Source organism: Euleptes europaea, chromosome 8 (assembly GCF_029931775.1).
Source record: "Euleptes europaea isolate rEulEur1 chromosome 8, rEulEur1.hap1, whole genome shotgun sequence".
NCBI lineage: Eukaryota > Metazoa > Chordata > Lepidosauria > Squamata > Sphaerodactylidae > Euleptes > Euleptes europaea.
Window position 1 is genome coordinate 16996151 of NC_079319.1, and position 22411 is coordinate 17018561.

Below are 22411 nucleotides of genomic sequence, written 5' to 3' on the forward strand. Positions count from 1 at the left end.
CTGGCAGCCATCACCACATCCTGGGGCAGGGAGTTCCACAATTTAACTATGTGTTGTGTGAAAAAATACTTCCTTTTATCTGTTTTGAATCTCTCACCCTCCAGCTTTAGCAGATGACCCCTGTTCTAGTATTATGGGAGAGGGAGAAAAACTTCTCCCTGTCCACTCTCTCCAAACCATGCATAATTTTATAGACCTCTATCATGTCTCCCCTCAGCCGCCTTCTTTCCAAGCTAAACAGCCCCTAAGCGTCTTAACCGCTCCCCATAGGACCCTAATCATTTTGGTTGCTCTTTTGTGTACCTTCTCAAGCTCTGTAATATCCTTTTTAAGGTGTGGAATGGGTGCTATGGCACTTCCCATTTTTCTCATATTTAGATAATTCACTTTTCCACATTTGCTTATCTAAACCATAACACTTGATTTCAGTTTAACCGTCCTTCAGTTTGTACAGATCTGGTGTATGTCACCGTGTGATCTAATGGGCCAGAGAGCATGATGGCATGGATGCATGGCCCCTTTTAATTTTTTAATTTTTTTTACAAAACAATCCCTTCCGGTCCTTCTGCCTGTGTTCCTGGTTTCACTGCTGCTTACACAAGATTAATAGCACGTGTCATAAAGGTACAAGCGGAATGGCTTTATTTCCTGCAGACTCAGTCACTTGCAAAAGGAGGTGTGAAAGTGATTGATGGCCGCGAGGCTTCGACAATGTGGGAAATGTCTTGCCACTGTCATGTTGCTATCTAAGAAGCGGGGGACCTGATAAAACCTTTCATGGAGGGAGGGAGAAGAGGAACAACGTAAAGAAGAGGATGGTTTAACCCTGACTGTGCGATTCCCTTCTCTACCCCCCCCATTTTTCCTGCTTCCTGTTCATGAGACTGATGTATGGAGTTGGGAAGCACCCAGCTCAAAGCAGAGGGGTCGTGGGTGATTTTCCCTGGCTCTGCTCTGTAGAACTGGCCCAGCCAGCTGGGTGCGGATACTGGCAAATGCCTGGCTTGAGAGAAGAAGAGTTGGTTTTTATATGCCGACTTTCTCTACCACTCAAGAAAGAATCAAACTGGCTTACAATCACCTTCCCTTCCCCTCCCCACAACAGACACCCTGTGAGGTAGGTGGGGCTGAGAGAGCTGTGACTAGCCCAAGGTCACCCAGCTGGCTTTATGTGTAGGAGCAGGGAAACCAACCCGGTTCACCAGATTAGCCTCTGCTGCTCATGTGGAGGAGTGGGGAATCAAACCCAGTTCTCCAGATCAGAGTCCACCGCTCCAAACCACCGCTCTTAACCACTACACCACACTGGCTGTGGTAGGTTCCCGTGGGCTTTGTGTGTGGGGATGGTCACCCCTTCATTTCCCTCTCTGCCCAAGATGAGGAATGTCCAGATGTGCAGAAGGGCTGAGGCGGGTCTGCTTGAGCTAACTCTGTGAATTTCTGCCTCTCTGGCGCAACCTGGAAGAAGCTTCCCTCACGCCAAATGGCCACATTGGCTCATCTGTACTGGGTTTCCTTGTGCAAGCAATAACTAATCAAAACAAATACTAGTCATGATGCATCCTATTCTCTCCAGGATCAGAGGAGCATGCCTATTATATTAGGTGCTGTGGAACGCAGGCAGGACAATGCTGCTGCAGTCATCTTGTTCGTGGGCTTCCTAGAGGCACCTGGTTGGCCGCTGTGTGAACAGACTGCTGGCCTTGACGGGCCTTGGTCTGATCCAGCATGGCTTTTCTGATGATCTTATGTGTCTCTTTAATCCTTAATCTTATAAGGATTAAATCTTGCCATTTCTGTCTGCCCATTCTGTAATTTGGCCCAAAGCGTTCCTTTGTTATGAGGGGTCATAATAGTTAACTTCTCTCCCTTTAAAAATGGGACTGCATCTTGAAGGCAAATTTTAAATAAAGGTGAAAAATGTTTTGTGTTCTGGTTTACCCGTTTAGTTCACTAGAATATGAGCACCTGTAGCTCTACAGCACTCAGTGCCAGGGTCTGGAATCACTGCATTGCTTCCCCAGGAACGCATGGGTGCATCCAATAATAGGGTGCCATATCAATTGCATATCCAAATTAACAAAGGGGATACCAAGGTATTTGAGCAGAAGGTTAATCTTCATAAAGTTTCCTTAATGAAACCTTCTCTTCCATTTGGCAATTAGTTCAGCCTGAGCAGAAAATTTGACTCTGAGCTCTCTTGATTATTTTGGAAGCTCTGCCTGTGATTACCTTTGCTAGATTTCTTAACCCTGGCAGGGACTGAACGCTGGTTGCTTGACATGTCACATTTCTTTTCAGTCTTAGGCCATGATCCAAAGAATGATCCATTAGGTATGCGCAAGGATTTTCTATTTTTATTTATTTTAAGATTTATAGCTTTCCCTCCCCAGCCGAAGCCGGTTCAGGGCGGGTAACGTCATTCAATTGCAATGATTTGATCAACAATATAATTAGCCAAAAAACTAAATTTAAAACAATAAAATCCAGATTAAAAAATTTAAACTACAAAGTATAAAAATGTGGATGGAGCCTAGACATTGCTCTGGTTGCCAAATATATGCAGCGGGTTACCCCTCATTTGACATTAATGTACCCACAGGGAGGGGGATAGGGAGGCCAGCAGATGTTGATATTTGTGAGCAGGAGAAGCCCCTTGAGCTGCATTGGAAGCTGTCTGTGAAATTTCTGTGAGCTTTGGGGGAATAGCCAGTGTGGTGCGGTGGTTTGGAGCAGTGGACTCTTTCCCCATCTGAAGCCAGCTGGGTGACCTTGGGCTAGTCACAGTTCTTTTAGAGCTCTCTCAGCCCCACCTACCTCACCGGGTGTCTGTTATGGGGAGGGGAAGGGAAGGTGTTTGTAAGCTGGTTTGATTCTTCCTTGAGTGGTAGAGAAAGTTGGCATATAAAATCCAACTCTTCTTCTTTAAGGTGCTACTGGACTTTTGCTCTTTTCTACTAAAACAGATGCTGTTCCGCTGAGCCATGGTTCCTCCCCTATTATTTACCATCTCTGCTTCAATCATTTATATTTGCCCAGATTTGCAGTGTTAACTCCTGGGGAAGATTGCCCACTGATGGAACTGAGTATTACATTCTCAGTGAGGCTGTCCTAATCAAGTGCTGATCTTTTAGGTGGTTCTGAAGATCATCAAACATTATCAAGAAGAAGGCCAAGGAAATGAAGTGGTCCAGGGTGTCCTGCTGGGGCTCGTGGTGGACGACAGGCTCGAGATCACCAACTGCTTTCCATTCCCTCAGCATACGGAGGACGATGCCGACTTCGATGAAGGTAATCCGTTGCGATAGCTCCGTTAAGTCTGTTTTGCATCTCAACCGGTCACGTCTGCAGAAACAATCCTAAACACAAAATTCTGCGTGGAAATGTGACAAACTTTTGGTAGGAGGTAAGGTTCTCCTCGGGAGGAGCCTCCAATATGTTATCTAAAGCTTATTGTTGAGAGCTACAAAAGCGTAATGCACGTAAAGCTGGACCACTGTGTACCACCGACCCATTTCTGGTGGACCTTTTCTAGTGATTGCAGGGATTCTGGCAAAGGATGCTGGATTAGGCCGTCCTTGTTGGGAAATAATCTTCTGCATGTTTGATTTGAGTCCAATAGCACCTTAGAGACCAACAGGATTTCTCAGGTATAAGCTTTTGAAAGTCAGGGCTCCTTTCATCAGATATCTGAGAAAGGGTGCTTTGACGCTCAAAAACTTGTACCCTGAAAACCTTGTTGGTCTTTAAGGTGCTACAGGACTCGAACTTGTTCTTCTACTAAAGACCAGCACGGCTACCCATTTGACACTGTGTTCGTACTTGGGAACTGAGGTTCAGTTTTGCCATAAGTGTTACCAGGTAGCTTACATACTGGATTTCTTCAGCTACTATTTCTTGCTAGCATAAATTTAGAAAGTTAATAAGGTTAACATTGTAAACCAAGGGTGTGTAACATTGAGCAGAACATCGCATGATCGTCATTGCTTATTAAAACATACTTCTTCAATCAGAAGGGTTTTTGACTGCTTCAAAATGAAACGTGCATTCTTTAAGGTTCTAAATTGGGCCTCCAGGGCTCTTAACAGAGCCAGAGGGCTCAAATATTGCTGCTCCCATTCGAAGAGGTAAGTTAGTTTGTGTGAAAGTAATGGATTTAGCTTTGAGCGTTCCAAATTCTGATTTAGGAGAAGTCCATGTTTTTCTGTCTCGCAGTTGAGGCATTTTTCGATTAAGTTTTCTTCCCATTAGTAAACAGTTAAACATGAAATCTAGCATTTGTGAGTGTTTTTGCATGCACGCTTGCGTTCCGAGAAGCCCAGTGTGCTTGGCAAGGGATGAATGAAGGGAGCGAAAGAGGGAACCGCTGTGAGAGAAAACAGCCAGCAAAGCTCCGGTTGTATGCGTGGCTCTGTCGCTGATACATGCACATCCTTGCTTTGGATCCTGGCCTTTCTCCAAGTGGTCTGGGCAACGTTCAAACTGCTTGATAAGTTGTTGAAGTAATCTTTGCATACTTATAGCAAAATCTTCAGAAGGGTCATGGAAATGGGTTCTAGAAACGTAGAATAATGAGAACTGGAAATTTCATTGTCTTTTAAAAAATGGAACTGTTAAGCCTTGGGCAGTGAGCATGAGCCAGAGCAGGGGTGTCAAACATACGGCTTGGGGGGGCGGATCTGGCCGCTTGAGAGCTCTTATCCGGCTTGCGAGCCAGCCAAGGCAGCCATGCCCCCCAGTCACAATCTGGGCTGGTGAGTCCTCTGCGGGCTCTCCAGCTGAGGCAACCCCCCCCACTCACCAGCCGAGGCAGCCCCCCGTCCCAATGTGGGCTGGCAAGGCATGGCCCGGCCAAGTGACATTTTATGTCATATCCTGCCCTCGTAACAAATTAGTTTGACACCCCTGAGCTAGAGTTAAAATGAGGGGAGGAACAGGGTCCCCCACAGAATGTAACTTTTGTAGACATTGCCTACAGATGTTCAAATTTTTACAGTATTTTCCAGTTGCGGAGGCGGGGGGAAAGAGGCAGTGTGAAGAGGACGTCGGCTGTGATTCTCAAGAATACAAGCTGTAAAGCAGATGCCAATTTTTGTGATGAGATTCTGTGTGCACGTCACTTGGACTGCCCTTCTGCAAGACCAAGCGATGAGGTTTTGGTCATAAATTGAGATTAATGTTCATAGGAACAAAATCCTTCTGTTCAATTTGATAATATTTTTTTAGGAACTTTGCTGTCATAACTAATAGCTGTGAGAAATGAATCGGCTACCGGTTCTTGGTTAATCAGGACATGGGCAACGCAGTCCAAGTCTCCAAGCCAATCTTCGGTTATTAAGGGAATATTTAATGGTTTCAAAGCTTTAGAGAATTGCTGGTAGAAACTAGAATTAAAGCTTCTCTCGTCCCCAAACCATCCCCTTCCCTTTCTTCCTCCCGCATGAGAGACCACAACTCAAAGGGAAAATAGTTGCTCTTCTCTTCAAACCCTCCACGAGACGTGCTACGGCCAACTCGACAATGGACTGTCATCCTGTAAATAGTGTTTCTCTGGCGGAAAAGTTAAGTGTAGTCTTCTTGTTCAGCTGTTACAGTTCTGCCAGTCTTTCTGTCATTGCTGTCGTAAAAGAGCCCATTTCTGAACAGCCTGTTATTAACAGAGCGCGGTGTCTGCTTTTCTGAATAAGTTGGTCACTGGCTTGGAATAGAGCGTCGTCCTTTCTCTGTCAGATGTTATCCCCGCCTTGAAGCATTCCTGTGTGGAACGTGCTGCGGCGTCTAGCCTAGCGAAGCTGTTGGAATTTCAAGATGGAATGAGAGGGTCCTCCTAATGTTGCGGTCCAAGTAGCTAGATTTTGTGAGATGTTTTGTAGGCCCTGAAGGGCTTTTTCTGTAATTTTTAGTGGCCAAAGTATATTTCTCTTTCCCCTCTAACATGGAATCTGGGGGACAAAGGGGGAGGGCATTGAGCTAGGGAAATGTGAAGATAGACTGAGTTGAGAAACTCAGATTGCTAGCCTTCGTGGTGACATGTAGTCTTACTGAATAGTGATTTAAATCATGATTTAAATTGATTTGATTTAAATCACACATCCACCCTGTTTATGATGTTTTCACTTATGTACGTTCAGATTATCAAGATATAATATTTATGATGCCGGGTTGTATCCCTGACTCCACTCATCAAAGTGTGTGTGTGTGTGTGTGGGGGGGGGTGAACCAGAGGAAATAACCACGGATAGATGAGTGGATCTGTGGGATCCAGTCCTTCATGTCCCCAGGGGCCATTCCTCTTAGAATCCGTTTGCTGGAAATAACAGCAGAGGGGACAGCTCTTAGTGCCTGCCTGTGAACTTTCCAAGCCTTCTGTCTGGTTCTTTGGAAACCACATTGGTCTTATGATTGGTTTATTCAATCGTCTTCCATTTTTCTCTGTGCTTCTGTGGGGTGGGGGAATGCAAGCTATTCTATATTACACACCAGCTTCACACCAAGAAGACTGTAGTTATCAAAGGAAAGCAGTGCTGTGCCTTGAGTTGGGTCTGCTGAAAGGCCTTTATTTCGTGTTGTGTGCCACCAATGATCCTTTGTTTCATTGGAATACATAGCTAGCATGTTCTTCAAGAATTGCTCTGTCACCAAGTGCACCCCAGGGTATTGCTTTTTTGGCAGCAGTTGGTAGGACATGTTCTCTGTCTCTTCTCCCATACAGAATTTTTCAGGGGCAACATTGGAAATATTCTATACCCCAGTTGCTCAACCAGTATGTATCCGTGGAGCCTTGGAATCGGAGGATCTTCCTCATTATGTCCTGTCTTGTGACCTTTATTCGATTCCCAGGGCCAAGTTTCCCGCAGCCGTTTTAGCTAGGCTAGCCCAGCATTCAGTGGCAGACAAAAATAATTTATCTTTTATCTGATGAGGATCACTATGTAATTTATATGATGTCACCGAGTGCATTGGCAGCCGAGAAGGTTCGTGCTAAATTTTTGTCCTGATGCAATCTATGTTATGCCCTGGTCCTGACAATTTTAAAACTTTGTTGCTTTGTTTTCTTTCTGTTGCTTTGTTTGCTTTGTTTTCTTTTTATTATATTTATTATTGCCTGGGCTGTTGTTTTTGGTAATTGTTTTGGCCTTTGGCCTTACACAATAAATTGTACCTGCCTACCTATTGGAGATATTCAGTTTATTTCCTGTAAGCATTTGAGGAGAGGAGAAGGGTAGCTATCGATGGCCAGCTAATGAGAGGATGGCCACCAACTCCGTTGGTGTTTGAAGTGACTAGTGTTGGTTGAGAGAAACAGAAATGGGTGGTAGAAGACCCCCTACACAAAATAATACCAATCTCTTCACCCCTTTGTCTTGGCATTTATTTATTTTTTTAAATCTCAGTGTCTTCAGACAGAATTGGTTGCAAATCCTTAACATACCCATTCATTTTTGTTTAATCTTAATTTTGTGTCCTTACTGGCTGAAAGAATTTTCTGTAGGGTATCAACCGAATGCTGGTTTCAGAAATACATTCTAAATGATTGTCTCAAATGCTCCCGCCCTCTCGTGTCCTTCATAGGGCTTATCTGCTACATATCCGTGTATCTCAAGCCACAAAACAAATCGATTTCAGGCAGTTAAGCAAAGCTGTTAGAAAAGCATAATAAAATTTGAGACTGGTTTTTAAAATGGACTATTTATTAAAATCCCCATTAGGGGGCACTGTTACCCAGCTTAAAAACAATCATTTTTCTTTTTAGCCAAGTAACCAGGCTTGATGGGGGGGGGGGGGAATCGTATTTTCATCTGCAAAGGTTCAAATACTGTTTTATACAAACGCATTCTGTAAATATAATAACGTCCAGTCATTTTCTGTCTGTCTTTTCCCAGCACATTCTTTATTGGTTTTAAAGCTGCCGGTGCCGAAGAATCCTCTGCAGGCCCTTTAGGCTTGTACCTCTGAGATCGTCTGTGCAGAACCCAGTAAACAATTTCTGCCACCCTGCTGCACTAAACACCTTTTGCAGCAAAACTTAAACCTTTTTCGTGACCAGGGAGAGGAATGTAACTTGCAGCGTGAGTCATCTCTGATGAACTGCGTGTAAACGTTTTCCAGGGCCAAACTGGATCTCGCAAGGGTTGCCTGACTGTCACTGAGAGCCACGCAGCTGTTTGGTGGCATCCTCTCAAGATGTGCGCGGTGTCAACTCGTTTGGAGTTTTTGCTGTCTCTGCTCCACTCCGTTGGCTGCCACTTGTAATGGTGACGGCTCTGAGCAGAATGCTGGTATTTAGCATATAATTAGTATGACACGCAGTGTCTTAAAATATGGCACTGTAGCACTAGCAAAAGCTACTCTTTTACAAGGGGAGGCACATGCCCTTTGTGACGTTAAGCATTCAGCTACAATTTGTATTTATGGTTTTCATTGGTAAACTGAAATGATTTCATAGGATGTTGGGTTCCCCCATCCCCCCGTATATTTACATTCCAAATAAAGTTGGCCACGTAGCATTCAAAAGTGGACAGGTCTTTATCCAGAGAACTTAAATTATACAAAAATCGAGACATTTGCCCTGGTGGTTCTATCAGCGATGCATTAAGATGTTTGCTATCTCTGAAATATCCTTAAAATGATCTGTTCCTATTGTTCTCATCTAGAGTCTGCAACATGCTACCTAATTCTTATTTTTAGATTGCATGGGGAAACCTGTCTGATCACATCTGTTTCCCTTTTCCCTACAAGCTTTACAAAGTGGGTATATATGGCAGAGGCTGAAGGTGAATAATTGTACCAATAGTGATATGAGATACTATAATTGAAGGCAGATAGTATGGAGCCATTCTTATGTAGTTTTGAAGTCAGTGAAACAGTCCGATGCTGGTTTAGAGTTAACCATGGTGTTTTCACAGTTTAGAAGACTACAGTATGGACCACAAATCACGAAATCACACAAGGTTGGAAGAGACCACAAGGCCATCCAGTCCAACCTCCTGCCATGCAGGATCCCACAATCAAAGCGCTCCCGACAGATGGCCATCCAACCTCTGCTTGAAGACCTCCAAAGACGGGGACTCCACCCCCACCCCCCGAGGCAGCACATATGGACCATAATCCCGAACACAGTGTGGTTTAGTTCCACATGTCCAGTGGGGCTTTGCTCTTGTGTTTCCTGGGGAAACTGAAAATTGTAAAAATGGTTGTGAGATGGCAGGGGAGCTACAGTGCAATCCTAAACAGAGTTAGCATCCATGTAAGTCCACTGGAGCCAGTAAACAATAGAGTGGGATCACTGTTGAGGATTACACTGTTGACCAACTGGACATTTTTAAGCAATTGTAGGTTACTTCAAGCAGCAACTCTTGGTTTTTGTAGGTTATCCGGGCTGTGTAAGAGTGGTCTTGGTATTTTCTTTCCTGACGTTTCGCCAGCAGCTGTGGCAGGCATCTTCAGAGGAGTAACACTGAAGGACAGTGTCTCTCAGTGTTACTCCTCTGAAGATGCCTGCCACAGCTGCTGGCGAAACGTCAGGAAAGAAAATACCAAGACCACGGTTACACAGCCTGGATAACCTACAAGAACCAATGAACTCTGACCGTGAAAGCCTTCGACAATATTTAGCAACTCTTGGATTTGTTCCCTGACAACAGTTGCACAAAAGAAGATAATTCCCAGGTTGTGACTTTTTTTTGAAAAGTATCCCCCCTCCCCTGTTACATTCCGCCATTCTTTTAGGCAAAAATGGGAATGTGTTTTTCCTTCCTGTTTGAGAGACGCTGTAAGTTGTAAAACACCTGAAGAAGTCACCCATTCATTCCTGACCTAGAGCTTCTGCATCTGTGGTTTGAGTCCATCGCAATATATGCACGTTTTTGTCTAATAACAGCCTACAGGTCCTCCTTTGGTAGCATACTTGCCCCAACTAAGTTAAATTCCTACCCATTGGTCATAATTATATGACATACGAGCCTGCAGTTCTATCCCATGAACATCCCCCCCGCTTTATAGCTTACAAGACAAACAGCTGTTTGAGATTCTTTTTTTATTTCCTGTGGCCTAAAATATTAACGCACAACATCAACACCTTTCGATAGCTGTGGATATAGGGTAAAAAATAACGTGCTATCAATCTTCTGAACATGTTTTTTTAAAAGTCTTTCCTGAATTGGTAGAATGACGCTCTGGAGAGAGGAAAAATAATGGCCATAGAGGAAATTCAACACCTTTTAGGAAAGTTATACAGACCTGTAACTGGAGATAATCTATATGTGAAAGTGTTTATTTTAACATTTTAGGCCTTGCATGGGAATTGCCTGTGTGTATCAGCGTTTTGAAAATGTTAACTTATTATGGCATACTGATTTAATGAACATTTATGGTAACAAATGTGGTGAATGTTCCATTCATAAGTTATTCTGATAAGTTGTGGGAAAGACCTTGGCTCTGGTTAACCGAAAATTTAAAATGTGTATTTTTCCCCCCCAACAAAACTCTTTTAGTTTGGGGCAGCTGAGATAACTTTTAAATTGAAATATGAAGGTTAAAATTAAAATACGATGTATCAGACTAATATTAATAACTTTGCTCTTACATCCCTTCATGCTTAAACAGTAGAAGTGTAAAAAGGAAAGGATTGCACATTTTATATGGCAGTATTTATTTAAAAGTTAGGAACATTAAAATATCACTTTCATAGTAAAATAGAGTAGAAGTGTACTCTGATATATTATACATTGCCACATGAGGGAAATTCTAAAATGTATTTGATTTTTTCAGACTTAAGCTGTTTTATGGGGGCTGGGATTTATGAAGTGTTCAGCTAATATGCTGATCTAAAATATTTTCAGATTTGACATTACTAATGCACAGTTTGAAATGCCAAAGATGAAATTCTAAAATGCTGGTTTTCTCCCCAGTAAATGGTATGGATGTAATGTCACCCTTTGATCCCATCAGGATCTCCCCCCACCGCCAAACCTCATGGTGATGAAAAAACTTAAAGGATCTAGAAATACCTTTCTAGAATGACTTCGAAATCAGAAATCTTCTGTGTGTTTAAGTGAATTTCAGGGTTGGATTCCTAGGATATAGATCAGATTTCCTTTTGTTAAAACTGTCTACTAAATGCTAAGGTGAAACAGTAAATTCCTTTAGTGTCAACAAGTAAGAAATCTTAAATTAGGTGATCTGCTTGGTTTCCCTTCTTTTGAAAATTTATCTTGCTGTGGCCATTTATTTCTGCCAGTTTATTATTTTGTAGTTTTTATTTATTTGGGAAGACTGGCAGTTTCATTAGGTGTAAAACTATTGGGGGGGGGGGGGCAGTTGTCCTTATTTCTTCCATACCATAATCTCTACTGCTGGTTTATAAAAGTTGTTTGCCTCCCCATTTTGTTCCACATCCCTCTCAGTTCTACCCCCTTTGTGCATTTTTCTACACCTGTTTAATTCAACTCAAGATTTAATTGAATGAAGTAATCCACAACTTACATAAGAACATAAGAAAAGTCCTGCTGGATCAGACCAAGGCCCATCAAATCCAGCAGTCTGTTCACACAGTAGCCAACCAGGTGCCTCTAGGAAGCCCACAAACAGGACTGCAACAGCATTATTCTGCTTGTGTTCCACAACACCTTGGATACTGTAGAGAATAGGTATGCATCATGACTAGTATTCATTTTGACTAGTAGTCATGGATAGCCCTATCCTCCATGAACACGTCCACTCCCTTAAGTCTTTCAAGTTGGCAGCCATCACCATATCCTGGGGCAAGGAGTTCCACAATTTAACTTGCTAGGGATGGTGGTGTGCTGGTGGCAGAATTAGGGCAGGGAGGAGAGCTTCCATATTGGGCTCAACATTCTCCACGTACTTGATTGTGCCAGAGCTGCTCTCAGTTGACTTTTGTTTAGCTTATTCAGTTTGAATGCAATATTGCCTGTCTTACACCCAGAAGAAACTCATAAGTTAAATTTTATGAAAGCAAGATATTCCCTTTTTTATTTATTTTGATAGTCGCTGTTAAATCCTCAATGTTTCTTCTGAAGGCGCCATAGACTTTTGTGTAAAGATGAGATCTTCGTTTATGAGTAACAAAGATGAGGTTAAAGAATTTAAATGACGGCGGCAAATGGATTTGAGTGCCAAAGGAAGCAAAACGGACTTGGCCCCAGAAAAAATAATTTGAGGAAATATAAGAGGTAAATAGTTATGGCGTGGCTAACGAGTTATAGGTAGAACGAAATGTGAGTTATAAAACTCCTCAGTAAAGGTTTTAGGTTCTTGGGAAGAAGGGGAGGAAATCCCAGTTGCATTGGGAGAAGAAATGAATGAACAAAGAGCATATTAGGGAAAACCATTTCCAACCCAGTTTAAGGCTACGGTTTTAGCTCTTTTTGAACACAGTTTGTGGGAACGGCAAAGGAGGAATCTTTTAACTCTCTAGTTCCCTCTCTCTTTAAGAAACAGAATTATCCTAGAGCATTTTGTTGCCTGCTGTCTTCATTTTAGTGTTCCTGATGATGGCCATAAATCAGGAATGCCGTTCCTTTGCAAGAAATTGTGACTGTGAATTTGTGAGCTCCCGTCTAAGGTTTGCTTAATTCAATAGGTACAGACTGCCTTTGCGTTTAGCAGTTGTGTAGAAGGGGGGAATTTTATCCTGCTATGTCTTAACACCCACCTTGATAACGGTCAATAATTATGACTAAAGCCAGACCAACAAATGGATGAATAAATGAAATGGTATGAATGAACAGAGTGAAGGAAATTGTAATTGAATATATTTGGATAGTTCACACACATCCGATTATGGAGACAGGTAAATGCCAGCATTTAATATAGTTAACAGTCTGCCAGAGGTAAATCAAGCATCAGCTAATACAGTCTGCCTTGATGGTGCAAAATGGTTAGTCAACTTGGCTATGAAATCCCTGTTGCCTGCTAATGGTTTCCATTGCTTCATTTTTGATGCTACCATGTTTATATTAGATAGTAATTTCCTTTCCTCTTGGCCCAACACTGCGATGATGCATGTTATAATTATATACCATAACGTTGGTATTAAAATGTGGTTTGAAACAGGCCTTTAAAAAAAGGCAGTTCTTGATCATGGTTATCACATTCCCAGTTGATGGTGCACAGTCAGGCACATGTTGGTTTATTGACTTTGCTCTAGACTTTTGGTTAAAGGAGCTTTTTAATAAAGGAAAGGAAGCAGATACTAAATTGAATGATAAGGATTTGAAGCAAATGTTCCAACGCTTCCCTTCCGAATCAATCTCGAGAGGTTTACAAGAACATGCATTAAAGATGTCTGAAAGGTAGTAGTTTACTCTAGTTAGGATAGCCCATGTAATGAAAACAGATAGTAAAGATTGCTGGAGAGGTTGTGGTGAGGTGGGGGCATTTATTCATATGTGGTGGTCATGTCCAATTATAGCAAACTTTTAGAGATCAATATTTGCAGAGATTGCTAAAATAACTCGGGAATCAATAAATCCTACTGTTGAACTAGCCTTACTCAATTCATCAATGAAAACACCCATTGTAAACAAAAAAGCACTTATTAACTTTTTATTAGTTGCAGCTAGAATGCTTATTGCCTAATGCTGGAAAAATGCCAAAGGGATTTCCTTAGGTGGCATGATAGATTAAGGAATATTGTGGCACTTCAAAGTTTAACAAATAAGATTAGATTAATTCAGGGGAGAAAAAAAGAGATGTCTTTAAGATTATTTGGAATAGTTTTATAATTTATTTAATGGAATTTCAAGAGCATAGCTCATTAAAAAAATTTCTGTAATGGTTGGAAAGCCTCACATGAAATTTTTGAGTAAGGTAGTAAATAGTTATATCAGAGGATGCACACATATGGAAATGAATATGTAAAGTCTCAGCCATTTAAGAGGGAAGCACACACATGTACTTTCCCCCTCTTTTTGTGTGTGTTTTCTTTTTTCTTTACCATAATTTGATGTTATCATCGGTTATATTGGATATCAGGTTATTATACGGTTCTTTGTTTGCTTTGTTGTGTAGTAGATTTTTTTTGCTATGAATGTGTATATATTTAATTTAAAAAAAATTAAAGGAAAGTAAGCAGATACATGTTGGTTTAAATAGAGGGGAAACTTTTGCAACCTTATTATGTTGCTTTAATAATGATTAAAACACCCATTCAGTCGTAAATCGCTACTGTGGGCCATTGTTACCTTGGAGAAATCCCCATAAGAGTGCTGGGGATTCTATTTTGGTCAAGTGTTAGATATAGGAATTAAATGTGAGCGGTAAGTACATTTATGACAGCGTCATTTTTTTTTACCTTTAATATACGTAAGGGTATTCACAGCCTCCTGCATCTTTCTTTTACAAGCGCGGAAGTTTCTGATGTCTTCTGTCTTCGTGCGCCACCAGAGAAACTGCTTGGAAAGTTGGGGTGGGACATCATAAACTGCCTTTAATATACTGTGAGGGTTCAAAATCAGAAGTGGAAGCTCATGAGGGGCAAATGGGGGATTCCTTTGGATCCTGTCCACTACACACACACACGCACGCACAAACACACACAAACAACAACTTTAATCTTGGCAAGACCTGAAAATGTGAACTTCATCCTGATGAGCTGCTGGAATGAAATTCAGAAGACATTGATTCAAGAGAAAATAAAATGCTTTGCAGCTTGTGAGCCTCCTTTTAGCTTGCGGCATTTTATTGTTGTGCAAGGAGCTGCTATTTCTAGGTGTCATTACCATACCTATTGGCAGAGGTTGTGGTAGTAGGGGGGAGGCAAAAAGAGCGCCTGGCTCATATTAAAAATCTGGGGTGAGATCAATTTCAGAATTTACCAAGACACTTTCTCCCTTTAAAGAAATGGTTTAATTCCTTAAATTGCAGTAAGTGTAGTGTTCAGAGTATAAACCAGTCGGTTTTGTACAGGTTTGAAAAGAGTGTTTTGACAGAAGTCACCTATTTTATTGGGAGCCTGCACTTTGTAGCTGCTATTTTCTATCTCCTCCTCCTCCTCAGTCCCCCTCCTTTTAGGAATTGCTAGTAAAGTTTTAGAGTCCGGAGATGTGGCAGAAGTTAAAGATTTTAGGAAGGGTAATGTTAAAAATATACGCCGTTGTAAAGGCCACCACATTTGACACTTATGTCTCTACACGGTTTAATGTGGGGAGGGGGGAGAATCAGCACAGCTCCGGCCTTGTGACTTTCATGTTGAAGTACTCAAGAGGCTTGCTTGCAGGACAGATTTATTTGGGGCTTTAATATTTATTAGCGTTTATGGTGGTTCAAGCTGCGAATATTACGTTATGGGACCTGCACTCACCGCACAAGATTTCGGTCTCTCGACTCGGGTGCCTAGCTGTTACCGAGACAGCGATTTTATAGCAGAAGGTGTGAAAGTATGGAACACAGTTGTGTAAACGGGTTGGGGCTGTCCAACTCTGGAGCACTTCGGGAGAATTATTAATGCTTTAAAATTCTCGGTGTAGTTGTCCCTGTTTGGTAAACTTCTGCAAATAAGCCCGACAGTAAATTACGTTGATACGGGAGAGGGTAGTATGTCAGTTCTGAGATGGCCTCCCTGATACATACATAGGGTTGCCAACCTCCAGGTACGAGCTGGAGATCTCCTGCTATTACAACTGATCTCCAGCCGATAGAGATCAGTGCAGCTGGAGAAAATGGCCAATTTGACTTTTTTGGGGGAGCGGGGGGTATTCTGAATTTATTGGTTTACATTTTGTATTTTTTTAGGGGGGAAATGTCTGGATTATTCTAAAGCAACCTGAACGATAGCCCCTACAAAAGTGTTTGAATACCCTGTACGTTAACCAATGTTGCATTCCCCCCCCACCCCAAAGTGCACAAAATTGCTGCACAATCTTTTCCGGCAGCGGCTGTTAGCGAGAGATGCTCGAACTGAATGAAACGTGTGTTGGGAGTCGAGTAAATCACTTGTAAGGATTCCGTTCGGACACTGGGTGCCACTCCTGAAGCACTCTTGAACCACCCAAGCATATGTCTCCCTTTTAAAAACAGCCGTAACAAGAAACAGTCTTGAAAATGGAGGCCTTGTTATTTGTAGAGCTTTGAAGATGGTTCATCCTTGGGAGTAGCGCCATGCTTGGTTGAAGAAAAAAAAGAAAAGAAACCACAGAAATCCCAGAAGGGAGAGGCTGAATCAGTAAACCTGGCAATTTTTGGCTGCATCTCTCCTCTTCTCCCCGCCCCCTCCAGCTTTTGACTTGTTCTCCACACTTAAAATTTTTTTTTTATTGCTGATTACTTATATATTGCCAGCAGTGTATGTGGAGCTGTTCAGACGAGCAAAAGAATTTTTAAACGTCACACTATTTTGAGATTTGGGAAGCTCTGTTAAAGTAACAGCGACCGATGATGGAGATGATTGAATAATTAATTACCAGTAATCAGAATAGGGCTCTGGAGCATTTTATAATGAAAGAGCCACACTATATCCACATTCCTGGTATGCCCCCAAAGAGCCTTATGGTCTACTAATAGTAATCTGCTGGTGGTCCCTGGCCCAACGAATGTGCAGCTGTCCTCAACAAGAGCCAGGGCTTTTTCGGCCCTGGCCCCAGCCTGGTGGAATAGTCTTCCTGGTGACATCAGGGGCCTGCGGGATCTTAAGGAGTTCTGTAGGGCCTGTAAAATGGAGCTATTCCACCAGGCCTTTAATTAAGGATAGACGCAAGAGGATCCCTCATTACTGGCCTCCCCATCCCTTCTCCCCACTCTTAACATCTGTGGGGGGGTTGATCTGCTGCTATTTTGTTACACGATGGGACCTAGGTAAATTTAAGGCCACCTGGTTATGAGTGTATTATGAGGTTTTATTGATGTTTTATTGAGGTGTTGATGTTTTAATGATATTTGTTAATTTTATGTATTTTAATTATTGTCACCTGCCCTGAGCCTGGCTTGCTGGTGATGAGGGCGGGCTATAAATTTGAAATAAATCAATCAATCAGAGCAAGAGAGATCAAGAAGCAGCTGGTATTAAGAGTCCATTTGCATAACTGAAACTCTACGACTTATCACTACTGATGATTGGCATGTTGATCAATAATATATAAAGTTTCCGGGGCTCAAGTTCTGGCTATTGCAAGACCTCTGCTAGAAAGTGGTTCCCATTTGGTCTCACAATAAATAACAAATATGCAGAGGAGCGCCCTGTGTGTTTTTTTTTTTTTTTAGTGTACAGTTTGCGTATCTCTTATCCGAAATACTTGGGACCAGAAGTGTTTTGGATCTCAGATTTGTTCAGATTTTGGAATATTTGCGTATACATGATGAGATATCATCGGGATGAGACCCAAGTCTAAACACGAAATTCATTTATGTTTTATATACACAAAACCTGGAGGTAATTTTATACAATATTTTTAATAATTTTGTGCATGGGGGGCATCTTGGGGAACCTGCCGTTGGTGCAACTGGCCTACACATGTGCCATTTTATTACCCTTTGTGGGCATTCAGAAAGTTTTGGATTTGGTGTATTTTGGATATCAGATTTCCTGATCAGGGATACTCAACCTGTACTGGCATAAATCTGCACATGGTTCACACTTGGATTACTGACAACTGCTTATTTCCCTTTTTAGCAAAACTTCTCTAAGTCCTTTAGTCCCACAATTTTTTTTGCCTGCCATTCCTTTCCCCTGTTGGCAATTCTAACCGTCCAGTGCACCTCAACTTAAAGTTTGTGTGTGTGCGCGCGCGTCTTTTAAGGGCCTTGTTTGGTTCTGTAGTAAGTCAGGTTTTGCTCGAAAGTGGTAGCTTGCAGACTCCTGTGCTAGAAAGAGGATACAGTTAAGGGTGTTGGCTTATGGGGTTGTTGGCAAAACCATCCCAACCCAAAGTGAAACTAGAACATTTCCTGTCCACCCATCCTTTCAAATCTGATATCTCAGAAAATATACGTAGGTAGGACTGAGTAAATTTTGGGAAGACCTGAGTGCTGCCTGCTCCAATGAAGTTTTCCTCATCAGAAGAAGTGCTGGGCTGGTGAAAGTTCACTCTGCCCTGGTCATAAGGAGCTTTGTGTAGGGATAGCATCATGATGCCGGTTTCTTCCATGAACCCTCATTTCCTGTGCTGCAATGTACAGAAGCCAGAGTTGGCCAGAGCATTTGCATGCTATTGGACTATTCAGGTCTGCCCATAGTCACATTTGCTTGTCTGCATAGCTATTGTGTCCAGCTTCTGCGTGCTTTCATTTCATATCGTATAAGAAGAGCCCTCCTGCATCAGACCAGTGGTCCAACTGGTCTGATGGCCATCTGTCAGCAATGCTGATTCTGTGACCTTAGGCAGATGATGAGAGGGAGGGCATCTTGGCCATCTTCTGGTCACTAGGGGTGTGGAAGGGGGAGATAGTTGTGAATTTCCTGCATTATGCAGGGGGTTGGACTTGATGGCCCTGGTGGTCCCTTCCAACTCTATGATTCTAACTAGAAGAAGCATTGGTTTTTATACCTCACTTTCTCTCTACCAAAAGGAGTCTCAAAGCGGCTTACAATCACAGTCCCTTCCCCTCCCCACAACAGACACCTTGTGAGGCAGGTGGGGCTGAGAGAGCTCTAAGAGAGCTGTGACTAGCCCAAGGTCCCCCAGCAGGCTGTGTAGGAGTGGGGAAACCAACCCGGTCCACCAAATCAGAGTCCGCCGCTCATGTGGACGAGTGAGGAATCAAACCCGGTTCTCCAGATAGAGTCTGCCACTCTTAACCACTACATCATGCTGGCTAAATGAAACTGAATCTCTTCCAGGGTCAGATTAGGCTAGGTAATTAAATGGTGAGCGGGAAGGTTTTCTCCCATAAGGGATGTGCCAAAATGGTCATGGACAAAATAATGTCAGTAGCATGAACACAAATGAATACCAAGTGTATTGTTTATAACCACTGGGGAATCAAACCTGGTTCTCTAGATTACAGTTCACCACTCCTAACCACTACACCACGCTGGCTCTCTGGTCCAGTGTCCTGTTTCACACAGCGGCCAATCAGTTCCTCTAGACGTCCAGCAACAAAGCTTAGAAGCTGAGGCCTTCCCCACATGCTGCCTCTTGGCACTGGGACTCGGAGCTTTGCTTCCTCTGAATGTGGAGTTTTTTGGTTCTTGTAGGTTATCCGGGCTGTGTGACCGTGGTCTTGGTATTTTCTTTCCTGACGTTTCGCCAGCAGCTGTGGCAGGCATCTTCAGAGGAGTAACACTGAAGGACAGTGTCTCTCAGTGTCAAGTGTGTAGGAAGAGTAATATATAGTCAGAAAGGGGTGGAGTTTTTGTTTGGTCATCATGGCCTATCCTCAACGAGTCTGTCTAGTCCCCTTTTGATGCTCTCTTTGCCTGTGTCAATCACTACATCTGCTGGCATCGATGCTGCATCTTAGAGTGGAGGAAAGAATGCATTTTTCAAAAAACATCCGTGGACCGATATGCATCTCCTAGTGTTGAAGTGTAGTTAAAAATTGGCAGTGTGACATGCTCCTGTCTAGGCATCCTCTGATACTGAATAATTTGTGGCGGTCACAGAAGTGTCTGCGTTTTACTCCGAAGTTGAGATTGGTGATATCTGTAAACAGCTCATTTGTTAATTTAATTTTTCCATTTGTTTGGCTGAAGGGCAGGCGCAAACGAGCTCATTTAAAATGCATCCGAAAACTGAATTCAAGGCTTGCTCTCCTATATTTTTCTTTTATAGCTGCAAAGTCATCCAATGGCTATCTAAAACTGCAAGCCCAACGAAAGATGGGTGAAAAAAGGGAAAATAACAGACCACCTTTCTCTGGAATTTATAGAACAGGTCTTGCAACAATGTTAGCGTTTTTTGTGTGTGTGTGGCTTTGGAAGTGGGGGGGGGGAGCACGTCACCCCACACAAAATTCTTGGCAAGCTTGAATCATCTGGATCCTCCCGAGAAACTAGTTTTAGCCGTTTGTTAATAGTGAATAAAGCAAATTCAGAGTGGTTTCTGTGGTTTTGCCAGCAGTGGCAAAAGGTCTGACTTCTAAAATAGATTTTTCTCCCCCTTAGGTTTTTCCTGGACAAAGCCGATCTATCAGAGAGCTCCAGAAAACACATGTAGGGCTATAACTAGAGGAATTAATAGCAGAAATCTCCTTCTGCTGACACCAGGCAATCTATTAAACAGAGCAATTGAAATAATGAGTACCATGTATGATAAGCTAGAGCCACCTGGGTTTTATTAGGCTGCCTTCTACTTTTGATCACAATATTATTTCAAGACTTGTCTGCGTTAAACCGCTACGATTTCTTGTCATCTTTGTGATTTAGACCTCAGTTTGATAAAATGCAACAGAGGCTTGTAAAAAGGGAAGATGGGGTTTTAATTTTTTTTTTTTTTGCAAAGGTCCATTCTGGAGAGGTACAAATTCAACAGCGGGCCCAACCAGTGGTCAAAAACTTACTAACACAGAAAACTTAGCACCCCCTGCTGATGGTGGTGTCGCCTAGCAAAGTTGCACATTTGTTTCTGGTTTTGCTGTTCCTGGCCTCTGAGAGGTTTATGATCCTCAAGAAGGAAAAAAAAGGGAAGCCATCATTTGATACTTGTAAAAGTGCAAAAAAGGGCAATCCAAATGATCTAGGTGTTTGAGCATTTTTCCTATAAGGCTTTTTAGTTTAGGAAAAGAAATATGTTAAGGGAATGTGATAGAGGTTTAAAAAGTGTTCATGGGGTGGATGGATTAGACAGATTTCCCCCCGCCCCCTCCTGCTTGTTACACTTGGAGTCGAGCTCAGATGAACCTGCTTCATGGTGAATCCACCCATTGGTCTGCCAAGTTCTGTTTTGCCTACCCTGTCAAGGGCTATTTTCTTCTTTCCTTGTTTGTGGCTTTTCTGAAGGCACCGTTTTAGCCGCTGTTGAGAAGTGGGGTGCTGAATTAAACTGATCTAGCAGGGCTTTTACATTCTCACATTTATTTATTTATTTGCAAAATGTATATCCTGCCTTTTTTGCCCCATCGAGAAAACCATAGAATCATATCGTTGGAAGGGGCCACACAGGCCAGCTAGTCCTACCCCCTGCTCAAGGCAGGGTCAGCCTAGAGCATCCCTGACAAGTGTTTGTCCAGCCACTGCTTGACAACTGCCAGAGAGGGGGAGCTCACCACCTCCCTAGGTCGCCAATTTCACCACTGTACTAGTCTTCTTTTTTTTTTAGCTGTCAAGTCACAGCAGCCTAACGGTGACCCAGTCGGGTTTTCAAGGCAAGAGACATTCGAGGTGGTTTGCCGTTGCCTGCCTCCATCTCATGACCCTGGTACTTCTTGGGGAATTCCATCCAAATTCTAGCCAGGGTCAAGCCAGAGAGGGTGTGACTGGTCCAAGGTCACCCAGCAAGTTTCCATGGCAGAGGAGGAGAAGAGTTGGTTTTTATCTGCCGACTTTCTCTACCACTTAAGGGAGACTCAAACCAGCTTACAATCCCCTTCCCTTCCCCACAACAGACACCCTGTGAGGAAGGTGAGGCTGAGAGAGCTCTAATAGAGCTGTGACTAGCCCAAGGTCACCCAGCTGGCTTCAGGTGGAGGAGCGGGGAAACAAATCCAGTTCACCAGATTAGCCTCCGCTGCTCATGTGGAGGAGTGGGGAATCAAACCCGGTTCTCCAGATCAGAGCTCACCGCTCCAGAGTGGGGATTTGAACCTGGGATTCCCAGGTCCTGGTCCGACATGTTAACCACTACACCCCGTTGGCTCTTCAACTACTCTTACTGTTAAAAAAAAATCTCTAATGTCCAGCTGATACCTTCCCACCCATATTTATACTCATTATTGCGAGTCCTATCCTCTACTGCCAACAGGATTTCTTGAGAGATAAGTGCTTGGTATTGGTCATATGAAGTAGCAAGGAGTTATGATAAACAGAAGAAGAAATTATGTGATGGGATGAAGCACATGCAATTTCCCAAATTTTGAATGACTGCTCTGGGTTCCAGAATGTGATTTCTCTTGGGGGAACCCTGTTCTTATTTTTAAGACGATAGTCTACACACTACTCTGGGCATAGATGCCCATAACCCTTCTCTCATGTTCTGGTCTTGTAGGCTGTATTAACATTCCTCCTACTATACTCCTTGTAACAGCAGTCCTTGCCAAAGCTACGCCCTTCCAAGCCCATGGAAGTCAGTGGGGTTAGAAAGGTGCAGTTCTGTTTAGGACAGCACTGTGAATTATATGGATTCAAACACATTTGTACACGCAAATTAATTGTGATTTTTTTACTAGTGTGTTTAATGCGATCTTTGCCCATCAAAGGGAGCGCCACGACAGCATCCTTGGCACTGACGACTGGCATTCTTGCTCCGCCTTCCCCTCCATGTTTTGTCCCTGTTTTTGGCTTTGTAGTTATAAAGAC

General features: G+C 42.8%; 1 protein-coding gene across 1 annotated transcript in view; it reads left to right on the forward strand.

Moving 5' to 3' along the window:
• The window catches only part of EIF3H (eukaryotic translation initiation factor 3 subunit H), a 67131-nt gene that overhangs the window by 11272 nt on the left and 33448 nt on the right, over positions 1 to 22411 (forward strand). The window contains exon 2 of the mRNA XM_056854192.1: positions 3135 to 3291. Coding sequence (XP_056710170.1) covers positions 3135 to 3291 — 157 coding nt within the window. The remainder of the gene's footprint in view (positions 1 to 3134; positions 3292 to 22411) is intronic.